A 13,893-nucleotide genomic window follows, 5' to 3' on the forward strand; every position below is an offset into this window, starting at 1 on the left:
AGTCCTTAGCATGCTAGCCAGTCTGGATGCATCAGAGAACACAACACTAGCTCAGACAGGAGCCGATGGCTACGCACGCACCTGGCAACATGGACAAATGAAAAGTCGCCTGATTCTGGTCCTGTAAAACAGCCCTGGGCCAGCTTTGGATGTTGAGGCAACCACAATGCAACTTGAATTAGGACACCTCCAACTCACAGGACCAAGGTGAGCTCCCTTGTGGGTTGTGGAATGCCGCCGCCTTTGAGAAGTTAAAAGAACCATCAAATGGAAGGATAACAGCACGAGGAAATGAGAAGATGGCTCCAACAACAGGTTCAAATCAGTAGGATCTTGACCAGATCCACAGAGAGGGTGACTGGGTCTGTGAGGCTGAACCAGGGTGGGAGCTGACTCGGGGAGGATGGGAGGGACTCAGGGCCTCAGCGCTTTCTCTGAGTAGCGCAGGCTTTAGGAGGGGCTCTGAGTTCTGCCTCTACGCATAGGGTCTGAACAAGAGGAGAGACCTTTGTCTCAGTGTCAGAAGGGACCTTGAGATGCTCTATCATTCCCTCTAGAATGGCCCAGGTATGTTCCGTCGGGTACTGTGCAGAGCAGGTCACTCTGGCTAACGTCCATCAAGAGCTCCTGTGCTTGTGGACGCAGTAGAGACCCCAGCAGCGACCCCGCGGCATTCCCCGCATGAACCGCAGCTCTACCACGTACTGCACGTGGTCTGACACCAGGCCTCAGGCGTCGTGCTGCCTGCTTCACCACCTGTGAGACGGTGTGATAGCGCTGCCCACCTCCTCGGGTTGTCGGTGTGGAGTAAGTGCTGGCTGTCATCATCATTTTAGGACTTCTGCTGCCTTCGAGAAAAAGCCGGGGATTGGAAGTGAGAAATCCTGGTTCCACCACTCCTTGAACTCAGAGATACTAAGTCCATTTTACCAAGTCTCTATCACTTCCTTTGTAAAATGGGAATGACAAGGATCGACCCTAGAGGGGGATGTTTAAGGATAAAGTGAGATAATGTTTGTGAAGACATAAAAGATTTTGGATAGTATTTCAGTCTCTCCATTTGGAAAGCCCCCAGGCCCCTACCCCTTCCCCCTTAGGAAGAGACTGATAGAGAGGCTTCCAGGGCACCTGGCTCCCTTTCCTGTGAATCTGGTTCTCCAAGGTTAGCCTATCCTGTCGATGGCCGTTTGTGTGTTGTCTTCACAGCTCTGCTGGGAGCTGGCTGTTCTCACTCCTCATTGCTCGTCCTGTAGCACCCGGCGTGGCTGTGTGTGGAGAAGTTTAAATGAAGGGCTGGCCCATGGAGCTTCTTCCCTGGCAAAGAAGAACCAGTGATCCCTCAGTGCGAATATGCCAATTGTAAGCAGGAGATGCATCTCTGTCGGCAAGAGACAGAGATGCATCTCCTGCTTACAAAGTCCACAGGGACTGCGGCCTCAACCAGAGCCCCAGTGCACTGGTGGATGAGAAACGCCTCTGCTTCGCAGGCCGGGTGGTTAGCGGCACCAACTGTCATGCTCTTCTCCCTGTGGGCATTAAGCCAGCAAAGGGAAGTTGGTCCTGTTTGTTTAGTTAGCGTGGATTCAGAGCATGGGGAATCAGTTTTGGGATTTGAATGTAAAATGGCACCAAGCCCTGAGGGGTTGCCATGCCACTCTCTAGAGTTAGGCTGTCCCCCGCCACCCCCACCCCCACCCCCCGTCAGACTTGCTGTACTGGCCTGCCAGGCATTCTTCCCTGACAGACCGTGAAGGGTACTACCCGCGTGTCCTCTGCCCTGCTCTCCCTACTCTCTCATGCTTGACGTATTATTTCCATAGAGGGCATAGTTTTAGTCCGCAGCTTTTGGAGATGGAGAAGTAGACTTGAATCTGAGTTCCATGAGCTATGTGATCTGGAGCAATTAATTTAATCTCTTCTAACCTTGATTGCTCATCTAGCAAATGAGGATAAGAGTATCTTTCACCAGCTTTATTGGGATAGATAGGTGAGCACGTATATTCTTCTTTACTCACTGTCCTCCCCACCCATAACCCAGGACATCTTATCTCATCTTGTATAAGTTCATTTAATTTTTACAGAAGAGTAAAATTTTCTTTGCTAAGCTTCTTTTCAGCTCAAGTATATATATGACAGTCAAAGAATACAGGCATGTGCGTTGGCTAAGAAGGCAGTGAAAGCCTATTTCGGGATTCACCTGTCAGGTGTCGGGCTGCCAGGGCAGCCCTCTGCCAGGTGTTAGCCTGTCTGGATGACTTGGGATAGGCCCAGTTTTTGGAGGCTGGCAGTCTCCTGAAGTCCCTCCTGTTGGTAGATTAGAGGCACCCTCCATCCTGTGCTCCAGGGAATTGCTCAGGCACCCCAAGGGCCTGACAGACAAGGGCAGAGCCATGAGTGTGCCTGTCTGGGAAGTCAATGCCAGGCACTCCTTGTTGTCAGGAACTTGAATGACCACTAACATGAAAAGCTTTCCCATGTGAAAGGTGAGTCACCTGCAGAATGTCATCTGAGCAAGACTTCTAGGCAAATGAGCCCCTGGAGGGAGCTAGGGGTCTTCTGGGCCTGGCTGGACTGTGGCTCGATTCCTACTGCCCAGCCAGCAGACCTTTGGGAGGCTGTCTGACATCCCCAGTCTTCTTGGCAGCCCACACCATGACACAGACCCTGCGTCCCCCACAAAACAGCACTCTGCGGTGGCAGGCAGCCGGCCAGCAGGGACATGGGGTGGTACCTGTCCAGCTCTGCTCCTACCAAGCTGGTGCTTCCACTCAGGCCCTCTCAGCCCCCGCCCCACCCTCACTGCTCCCACTGCCCAGACACGAGATCTCTCCATATTCATTTTTATTTAAAGACTTGGAAACACAGGCATCAGTTTGTCATAACTGTCAATTCTTCCAAAATCACATACTGACATTTATGTATAACAAAAACATTGGTCTCTGTGTATGCATGTGTGTGTGCATGTGTGTGTGAACTGTGCAAAGTATAAGGAAATTCCCAGCCAGGCTGCTGAGTTTATTTGGGGGCACTGGAGTCAGGGAAGCTCTTGCCTGGCTCTGTCTTTCCACTTCCCTCCCATGGTCCTCTGTGGCTCAGATGTCCCCATCACCTCGGTGTCCACTGACCTCACTCAGTGGTGGCTGGGGACTCTACTGCGCTCCTCAAAGCAAGTCACCTTGCCTGCCAAATGTCACTGCACACCCAAGATGCGTAAGTCCCTGGGCCAGGACGGAATGTGAGGGTTTCAGACCAGGTATTATTTAACCTCAGTAACCAAAATGAATGTGTCCTTTGAGGCGAGGTGGCCCAAAGGAAGGGTCTGATTCTGCGGGTTAAATGGTGGTGAAGGCTGACGGGTCAGACTGATTGTGTTTGAAAACAGGCAGCCCAAAGCATGGTTCGTCGTGTACCTCCCTGCCCTCCGAGTACCCGGCTTTTGCTCCTGAGAGGATGCCTGCTGGCTGGGCCTCTGGCATCGTTTTCCCTTCCAAGGCAGTACCAATGGCTGCCCATGATTCTGCTATGACAGGGGCCTGCTGATGCCTTGCAAAGACACTGGATGCTTGTCCCTGCTCTGAAGTGAGGGGTGCTGGGCCCTGGTGGGCTGCCACTTCACTCACAATCACTGGGCTGTTCAGCAATTCCTCCCTACCATGAGCATCACAGTGCTGGTGGCCTGGACAGGAAAGAAGGTCCAAGTTAGTCTATTCTGTTGCTTGGTAACTGCCTTTGTTTAAAAAAAGAGTTTCCTTATTATCTGGGGATTTGAGTTAGCTCTGGTTTCAGTGAGAACACATGTCTCACTCAGTGTGTTAATCCATGCACGTTTTTGGTAATATGATTTTAAACATACACACGTTTTTGTGCATGGAAGGCAACTGATGGCAAATGGATACCCTCTGGCTGTCATTACCTCCTTGCACAGGGTTCTCTGTGTTTAAACTCTATTTTTTTTCCCTTTGATTCAAAACAAATTTCTAAAGTCTATTAAATCTATTATCATCTGGAATGAGGAAATGAGCCTTTCTCTAGGCGTGATCCCACCAGTGTGGTAGCCACCTGGCAGTAACAAGTAGCCAAGTCACATCCCAAAATAGGAACTCTGAAAATAAGTGTTTGTATTTCAAAGGCATCACGCCGGGAGAAGGAATGGGTTTCTGGATTTCGTTTCATCCCTCAAAATCAGGGAGATCTTATGTTACCAAAGGCTAATTTATTTAGCCTAATTTAAACCTGAGTGGTTTTGTAAAAATATATAGAAAGAGGGTTTACAAATTGTTATTTCGAATAGGTGCGAATCCCTGGAGAACAAGACCGCCCTGTGACCGGGCTCCTGTAGGCAGTGTCTGTGGAAGTGAGCCGATCCCAGGACCTCGCCTGGGGGAAGGGTCCAAGATCAGAGCTGCCCCTTCTTCCTGTCTCTCTCTGTCTCAGATCCCTGGACCCTCCAAGTCTGCAGAGAGGGCTCACTCCCATCACCCTCGTTGCGCTTCGAGGCTCTAGACCAAAGTTTACACTGCCTGGTGGGGCGCAGCTAGGTATGCATGTATGTATGTATTTATTTACTTTTTAAAAAAGGCAAAACCTTCACAAGGTTTTGTAAACTGTGAAGGTTTACAACTGAAGTGTGGTAAAAACTGCACATTGCAATAGTGAGAAATCATATTTCGATTAAGCTAAATACGACCGCAGTTATTCTCTCTAAAGCAGTGAAAGGGGGAATTCCTCACCTTCTTAGGCTGGAGTCGGCCTTCTTGTCCTTTTCATCGCCACAAAAAAAGGCAACTGTAGTGACTTTTACTCAAAATGTTTCCGGTTCTTGAATAATAATTATCACTGCCTAGACAAAGCATGGGGCTTCGGTAAGGGTTTAAAGGGGGTTGAAGGGACATTTCCACAATGTTCCTTCAATCCCCTAAAAATGGATGTCCCCTTATCCTGTGGAGCAGCAGCCAACATTGTGATGTTGAGGACGTGGGCTTTTCCGAGTTCTCCTAAATTCATATGGTAAATATAAAAATTCTGCCCGTTTGATGTCTCCTCTGATAATTTTTCTTTCAAGCTCAACCAAATCATTACAAAAGGCAGCACCAGATGTATGAAAAATAGGCGATGCACGACCTATTAGAAATATATAAAGTCTAACAGCTTTCTGTTAAAAAGATGTAAGAAGGAAGCGATGCAGAGGGACAGCGGTGGCAAACAAAAAGTGTTGCTTGCAATACTGGCAGGAGACAAAGCCAAGCGGGAGCTGCCCGAGTCCCAACAGGTGCCTGCGCCCCGGTGAAGGCCCCTGGGCCAGGAACGACCTTGCTGAGTGGCCAGGTGGCAGGCCACTGAGGTATATAGAGGTGATGGAGCAATTTGGACCCCTATGTGCAGCCCAGACAGCCCGCGAAGACATTCTGCAAATGCTCTGGGCCCTGCGCCCACTCACCCAGCCCCTGCGGCCCTTCTGCAACTTCCAGCCTCGTGCAGGTGGCAGACACGAACGCTGCAGCTCGGCAGCAAGTCACAGCAGCACATCAACCCGCATCAGCACCTTCCTCTCTTTTCAAAGATATTTCTTTACAGTTCACAGAGGGGGAGTAGGCATCTCATTGGAGAACAACCCCAGAGTGTGACTTGTGGGTGAAGGCATGACCTCCACACCCTGGGGCCTCCACCCCAGGTTGTGGTGTCTCCTACCAGGGGCTCTGGAAGGGACCTGAGACCCTCGGGTGTCATGGCTCTTTCCTTGCACGTTGGGGCTTCCCAGGAGGCCTTCCTCCCCAGTGCGCTGGGGGTGGAGAGCATGTCCTCAGAAGTTCTCGACGAAGCTGCCCGGGAAGAGGCCCGTGCGGCCGTTCCTCTGCAGGGTCCCCTTGTACCAGCCGTCCTCACGCTTCTTGTGCACAAAGACAATGTCGCCTTCCTTCAGCTCGATTTCCGCCTCGCTCTGGGGCGGGTAAGAGACCACCACGCGGTACCTGGTGGGGAAACAGACAACCACAGTGGGCGAGGCTGGCCCAGGCAGACCGGAGGCTGGCCCGGGGTCGGCTGGCAGGATCTTGCTTTTTCTTTTCTGTTTTCTCTCTGGTGTAAAGTGTTGTAATTTGGTGCTACTTTTCCCACTTAAAAAAAATTTTTTTTTCTACTTATCTTTAATTTTAATTTTTCCAAAACTTTAAAAATTTTTCCTAAAAATTTAAAATAATGTTTCCGCGTGACGTCTTTTAGATTCCGGTCTATGCTGCTGGAATGTTCCTGCCAGAGATGCAGCCCCTCCGCGTCACCTCCTCGCTTCAACCCGTCTCAGACTGCGGCCTCCCGGGGGCAGGGCGTACGGAGGGGGCGGTGGTGGCCACTGCAGCCTGGTAAGGGCAGTGACCTCGGTGCTGTCCCATCCTGGCACAGATGAGGCTAGCGTCCTCACCTCCCGAGTGTCAGTTTCTCTGTCTAAGGAGCAGGTGGGCGGAGGACACCTTTTAAGCCGTTGCCTCACATGCATTGTGTTGGTAAAACGGTCATTCTTTTAAAACGTACTCCAAAAATCATAAGATGTTATGGCCTTAGCACCTAAACTGGCTGAGGCCACACCATAAACGAGGCCCAGTTTTTCACACATCTCATTCCTGTAAAACCTGGGCTCCTCCCTGAGGCCTCAGAGGCCTCTGTCCAGTTCCTGTTTTCAGACCAACATGACATATAGTCCAAGTGGTGACTGTAACCTGCTGGCACCTGGAGGGGGAGCTATGGGCCTGAGGTTGGACCAGACCAAGCACAGACCATCCCCCCTCCCCATACCCTGAGAACACTCTTACAGCTCCTTGGATCTGAGACAAGGGTCTGACCTTCTCTGGCATCTGGCCAAGAGCTCTAGGGTCAGCACAGGGCAGGCCTGACACACGCCCCCCACCCCATACCTGTTCATTAAGCCTCAGAGAAGGAGGGCTAAGACTTAAAAGAGCTATGCTCTGAGGACCAGCCTTCTTCTGAAACACCACCAAGAGCAAACCAGTGTGTGCCCTCGTGCCTGTATCCCTCACGGCCCCCACCATTCCAGTTAACCGTGCCTTCCCCAGCCCCTCAGGGAACTCACGGGCACATGTGCTCTGACACCTGCATGAGCCCTGTACCCTCAACCAGCACAGCTGGTGACGATTGTGCAGGAAGTGCTGAGAGGAGTCTGCCCACTCTACAGGGCACAGGAGTTGGGGGCTCCAGGACAAAGACAGTACTAAGTGTAGTCAGGTTTGGTAGTGAGCAGGGTGTGGCTGAAAGTTGCTACAGATACAATAGGCTAAGGAGGGCTGGCTGGGGTCGGCCTGACCAGACCACGGTACTCAGTAATTGTACCCTGGCTGACTAGTCAATGTCCTGAGGGCCGAGTCCGGGCTGCCTGGGAAAGCATGCATCCAGTCTCTCTAGGCCACATTCTCTAAGCAACCTCAACATGGGTGTCCCCATGGGCACCTCCCAGGTTACTGCACTTGCTCCAAGTCAGCATTTCTGAAAGTGTGGCCTATAGATTTCAGGATCCTGGCTCAGATTCCTGGGCTCTATCCTGGACCTACCTGCTGAGATGCTAGAGGAACAGAACCAGGAAATGTGAGTTTTCATTCGATATATTCTCGGGTGCATGTTTACGCACTGATTCTGAGAAAATGCTGAATAAAAACACTGAGGAGACTTTCTTTTTCCTCAGCCCCACCTGCTCATGGGACCTGGGGCACTGGCCTATCTGGGTTGGAACAGAGAAGCCGTGATTTGGGGCAGGTGGAGTTGGTGCTGGGGCTCAGGGATGATGCACAGGTCAAGAAGACCCAAGCCCAGGCTTGGGAAGCTTACAGCCTCTGGGGCACACGGCCCCATCTTGTTCCAGGCAGGTGAGAGGTGGGGGTGCAGAGAGGAAGGTGGCTCTTGGGGCTAAGTTGGCAGGCATGCAGAGTTCCTCCTGTTGAGGGAGCAGGGCCAGCTGGGCACTCTAAGTGCCTTGGAATGGCATGTGCAGGACAGTTGGGCCAGTTTCCACTGCTGTCCCTAGGAGCCAGATGCTGGCTTTAAATGTGGAGATGGAGAGGAAGGAGAGTGTAGGTCCTGCCCTCCTCCCAGCCCAGTGGACACAAACAGCTGTCTGTAAGGCCACCCCCTGCAGGAGAACAGATGGCTGCAGAAAGGGCTCCAGGATGTAGCAATGGCCTGTGAGACCAGCCAGCATCGCACACAGACTGCACCGTTCCCAGGCCTTCGGCACTCGGGCTGCATGTGCGACTATCAAGACCAGCCCCAGGCCTCCCTGTGGCCTTCTGCCATATGCTTCACCTCCTTTCCAAACACTTGCCTCCTTCTCTCAATTCCCCAAGGAGAAGAAAAAAAGGCAAAAGAGTGAGATGATTTCTCAGACTCTGAACACGAGTTTTGGTTTTTGCCTCAAATGCCAGATGCGAAACAAACAAGCAAATTTTAAAATGTAATTTGTTAGGGAAAAAAAAAGTAATTTGGTGCTTCTGAGCAATTAAATGATTTAATGAGCCCAGATGAATGATGTGGGCTGAATACATATGAGACAAGCATTTAGCCCAAGACTGAGCTATTTTTTCACTGCATAAAAGTAACTGACACTTCCTGTTATAGACACAAAAGGCCAAAGGAACAGTTGAGGATGGCAGCTTCTCTTGTGTCACAATCATGGTGTCATAAATCAATGAGAGATTGTCCTGTGCTGAGTTAAGGTTATGTCAACAACAGCTAATTTTCAGACATAAGACTCAGGGAATCAAAAGGCTCAAAATCAGAATGAATTCTTACCACTGCATATTGCAATAAGCCTTATGTGTGAGGTTTGGAGTGTCCTCCTCCTGTGCCATCTACTCCCCTCCCTGACAACAGCGGTAAGAGGGGGACCCTCCATGTGGTGGGCTTTTCAGAGAACTTGCTTCAGCACTGTTGAGGACGAGTGGTCTTCGAGTTGGTGGGATGTGGTTATCACAGAGCAGTGTCCTGCTAGAAATGATAAGAATACGTCTATACCCTGGACACTACACTCTAATATCAACACATGTATTAGTTGCCCATTGCCGCTATAACAAATTTCAGCAAACTAGTGGCATAATAAAACACAAATTTCTTATCTTATAATTCTTTAAGTCAGACATCCAGCACAGTCTCACAGGGCTCAGTTCAAGGGCCGCACTCCTTCTGGAGGCTCCAGGGGAGACCGCGTCCCCTTGCCTTTTCCAGCTCCTAGTAGCTGACCAAATTCCCGGGTGGAGGCCTCTTCCTCTGTTTTAAAGGACAGTATGGGAGGGTTCAGTCCTCCCATCATATCACTCTGCCTTCTCATCTGCCCGCTCTTCCACTTGTAAGGACTTATGGTCATTTGAGTGGATAATCTGGGATAATCTATTTTAGTCAGCTGGTTAGCAACCTTTATTTTATCTGCAACTTTACTCTTGGCCATGTAAGGCAACACAGTCACAGTTTGGGGGAATTAGGGCATAAACATCTTTGGGAGACATTAGTCTGCCTACCATGACACATAATAGATCAAAGCAAAACCTTTTAAATCCTAACAAAGCCAAAGAACTTACATGACAGCAAGAAGTGAGGATGACTAGATTGCATGTGTGAACATATGGGGAGGGCGTCCAGATGCCGCTGGAGGGATCTTCATCACGTTATTACATATGTCATATGATAAAATGGTATTATCTATGTAATTTCAGATATTATTGTTCTTGTTGTTTACATGTTCATAATTTTCAGGTATTAAACTAGGCAGGTATAATTATATATTGGAGAGCTGGGACTCAAAAAACAAAAACTCTTATTTGGAGTGAAATGGGCGCTAAGCGGCAATTATGCCTATTGCTCAAAGCCACTCTGAAATACTGCCAGGGTACAAGAGAGCCAGGAGGCAAGCATCCAGAGGACGAGGATGGTGCAGTTGCGTCTGCCCGAGAACTCAGCCAGACCTGTCCAGAGTCAGCATATCCTTTCTGGGGAGGCAAGGCTGTAGACTGATGAATAACTACACCCCTATTATGAGTTCCCCAGGCAACTTTCAGATATGTGGCTCCCTGTGCACACTGTCCACAGGGCATGAGTATGTCCAGATAGCCCGAAGGTCAGGTACCCTAGGAAGGGTTAGGAATTGGCCTTCTGGTTAACACATCAGGCTCATGGGCTTAGCTCCTACAGGTCTCCTGCGAGTTGCGTCTGCCTCCAGCAAGCTGACTGCAACCTAAGCGGACCCTGGCCTGGGGGAGGTCTCTGGGTGGTCCTACTCTACAGTGCCCTTCAAACTAAACTTCCGTCCTCTGAGAGCAGTCAGGAGAGCAGCTCTTGTTTTCTTCCCAAATCCTCAGAAGAGAGATGGTTAGGCCTAAAGGAGTTAGTACGGAGGAGACACCCAGCTGCACCCGGAGCCCAGCGGGCGCCAGGTGATAGAGAGCACCCTGTCCTCAGCCTATTGGTGGTGGCAACCTTGAGTCTGAGCCCCAGCCTCCCCTACCCCCATTTCCCACCTTCGTTATCATAGAGTGGCCTTGCGCACAGCAGGTACCCTACAGATATTTGGCGTGTGAGTAAATGCACAGGACCTCTACGGCAGGGATTCTTGTCACAGCTACTCCCTTCCAGCTGCAAGTAAGTTTTATTCACAAGCCTGCAGGGCCTGAGTCCAAGTGCTTTCTGGGGCTGCCTCTGTCTGAAGAGCAAGCAACTCTATCTTCATCCCCTCAGCTCCTGCCGGGGCTCCTCAGAACGAGCAGCCTCTGGGCCTGCACAGAGGAGGGACAGCATTCCCGGGCTCCTCAGGCAGCAGTCTGGTTCAGGCTGCGCTTTGAAAGCTCTTGTCACTGATGAGCTGTGCCGAGTGCTGGGAATAAGCAGGGGGTCAAGAGTCTCTGGGCACAATAACCCTGATCAATCAGAACACTCAGAGAATGGGAAGAATTCCTTGGACTTTTTAGTTAATCATAGATTTCCATAATTTTTTAGAATAGGGTTTTATGAGCTCTTTTGAGGAGTCTGGGAGTTGAGGCATCTGGAGAAGAACAGAAACCTGGGGGAAACATGAGAGCAGCTTTGAAATATCTAGAAGTCTGTCATTCTCAGGAGCCACCAGCTTTGTGATCCAGGGAGGAGGGCCCAGGACCCACATTCAGAAATCACATGCAGCCAGGGGTTGGTCCTGCAGAAGGAAGAAGGTTCTGACATGGAAGAGCTGCCCGAAGTTAGCGGAAGTTCCTTTGGGGAGAGAAGTGTTAGGGGCTGGGGTGAGGGGGAAATCTGAAATGTGTGGTGTGTGGGTGTGTCTGGTGTGTGCTGTGCATGTGTCTGTGTGTGTGTGTAGTGTGTATTTGTGTGGTGTATACATTTATGAGGTGTGTAATTGTGGCATGTTTGTGTAGTATGTGTGTTTATGTGGTATGTGGTATTTCTGTGGTGTGTGTGTTGATGTAGTGTTTGTGTGGTGTGTGGTGTTTGTATATTTGTGGTATGCGTTCGTGTTGTATGTGTTTGTATGTTGTCTATAGTGTGTTGTTTGTGTGGCACATGTTTGTGCTGTGTATTGTGTGTTTGTGTGGTGTTTGTGTGATGTGTGGTGTGTGAATCCAGTCTCCTAAGGGGCCTGGGGACTTGCTGTAGGGAAGGCACTTCACTGGAATGGGTCCCACTGTGAGTGGGTCAGGATCACCTGGCACAGACAGTGGGATGGTGAGCAACTGTACAGGACCCAGAACCAGATGCCGATACCCTGTGACATGCTCCATGCTGTTTACAAGCTGAAGATGCCTCCCAATCCTCCTGTGGGCCAGCTGAGCACACATTAGGCGGCTGCTGATTGTGCACTACACGAAGCAGGGTGGTTCAGCGCCAGGCTCTGCAGCTGGAAAGCCCTCAGGTCAATGCTTGGCTTTGCTGCCAATTAGCTGTGTGATCTTGAGTAAGTTAATTCACCTTTTACTAAACCTCAGTTTTCTCATCTCTAAAATGGGGATACTTAATTCATGGGGTTCTTGGGAGGATTAATCAAGATGCTGGCAGATGCTAAGCTGCATGTACAGCATAGCCGCCCTGGATGTTTATGGCTAGAATTGTTCAGTGTTCTGAATAGAGCACTCAATAGATCCTAGCTGTTACTCTAAAAGCAGGTGTAAAGACAGACTTACACTTTAATTATTTATCAGAAGTCAGTAACCACTGGCCCACTCTGCCCCTCCACTGCCTGGAGAGAGATTTGTCCCCATTGGCCCAGGACTCAGTGCTACCCCATCAACTCATTTCTAAAGCCCATCATTTAGACTAGGGATTGGCAAGCCCCTGAGGAGCAAGGGGTCCAGCCCCATACCAGATGCCCCGCACAAGTTTCCAGTGCCATGAAGAGAAATCCCATAACTTCTGGCTGTGAAAATCAGCAGAGATTGTGGCTAAGACAGAGGGCTGCAGAGGTCCGAGGTGTTCCTCTTAAAGAACCCACGCATGAACTTACTTGCCGCCAGGCTCGCTCGCTTTGAGCTCCAGCACTGGGGCATTAGCTCAAAAGGTGCCAGAAACATACAGAGAGGAACTGAATTATCTGGCTTCAGGGTGAGGGCTGGAGGGGCAGTTTTCTCCCAAATAGAAGGGCTGGCAGAAGCCATTGTTTCTTTGTTAAGCTCTTTCCCACCCAGCCTGCATGCCCAGGTGGGCACCATATCTGAGTCTCCATCAACCTGGCTAACATCATTAGCTCCACCCTAGTGTTTTTCTGAGACCCCATCCCACCCAACTTGCAAGCCCATCCAAGCCAATTCCAGTGGCTCTTTCATAAAGTGACCTGTCTAGCTGATGCTGCAGACTTTCTCAAAATCTCTCAAAGGATCACAAACCCCAAGCAAGCAGCATCTGGCGTCAGCATGCCCTGTATCTCTTGCTAAGCAGCCCCAAGCCTGGCACTAGAGGCAGCTGGGCTTAGTTAGGAGCTAATCTCTCCCAGGCACCTCCAAGCCCAGCACAAGTGGCGACCATCTACATATTACTTTGTAGCTCATACCAAGCGGCCCTGGGCAAGGTGCAGGCAGTGGCTGAGCTTGGCCTGCACCAGAGTCCCTCTCAAGAGGCCCCAGAACCATCACACCCAGCATCCACTTTCAGGCCACAACAGAGCACTACCCAATCACCTTCACAAATGACACAGCCAAAGAGCAGACTCAGCAGGCACTAGAACCCAGCTAAAGTGAATTCTGCTCTATAGCGTCAGTCCCTGCACAACAATCTATCAGCTCGAGGAGCAATCGTACTGATATGTCAACAGTAATCAAAGCTCAACTACAACAGGAGAGCACACACAATCCACACAAGCGACACCTGGAGCACCCAGCTCACGTGACCAGGGAGACTGTGCCACTGGGCCCCATAGGGCACTTGCTAGGTAAGGCTACTTTACCAAGACTGGAAGACATAGCAGTCCTACCTAATACATAGAAACAAACACAGGGAGGCAGCCAAAATGGGGAAGCAAAGAAACATGCCCCAAGTGAAAGAACAGAACAAAGTTCCAGAAAAAGAACTAAACAAAACGGAAGCAAGCAATCTACTAGATGCAGAGTTCAAAATACTGGTTATAAGGCTGCTCAATGATTTAAGTGAGAACTTCAACAAAGAGATAGGAAGCATAAAAAATAGACATTGAAATAGAAAAATAACCAGTCAGAAATGAAGACTACAGTAACTGAAACGAAGAATGCATTAGAGAGAATCAACAGTAGGTTAGATGAAACAGAGGATCGAATCAATGACTTGGAAGAGAAGAGCAGAAAACACACAATCAGAACAGCAAAAAGAATAAAGAATCCAAAAAAAAAAAAAAAAAAGGATATTTAAAGGGGCCTCCGGGACAACATCAAGCATCTTAACATAGGGGTA

General features: G+C 49.9%; 1 protein-coding gene across 5 annotated transcripts in view; it reads right to left on the reverse strand.

The window, feature by feature from the left end:
* Positions 1-2,824: 2,824 nt before the first annotated feature.
* The window catches only part of SH3RF3 (SH3 domain containing ring finger 3), a 351,737-nt gene continuing 340,668 nt past the window's right edge, over positions 2,825-13,893 (reverse strand). For 4 of the 5 annotated variants that reach the window (XM_016162959.2, XM_016162958.2, XM_036224516.1 and 1 more), the window contains one exon: positions 2,825-5,969. In XM_016162959.2, the coding sequence (XP_016018445.2) occupies positions 5,801-5,969 (169 nt within the window). In that variant the 3' untranslated portion in view covers positions 2,825-5,800. Of the gene's footprint in view, positions 5,970-8,790; positions 8,986-13,893 lie in introns of all 5 variants that reach the window. The other variant, XR_004952017.1, reaches the window with a different exon arrangement.

The sequence above is a fragment of the Rousettus aegyptiacus genome, unplaced genomic scaffold, assembly GCF_014176215.1.
Source record: "Rousettus aegyptiacus isolate mRouAeg1 unplaced genomic scaffold, mRouAeg1.p scaffold_m13_p_7, whole genome shotgun sequence".
Classification (NCBI taxonomy): Eukaryota; Metazoa; Chordata; class Mammalia; order Chiroptera; family Pteropodidae; genus Rousettus; species Rousettus aegyptiacus.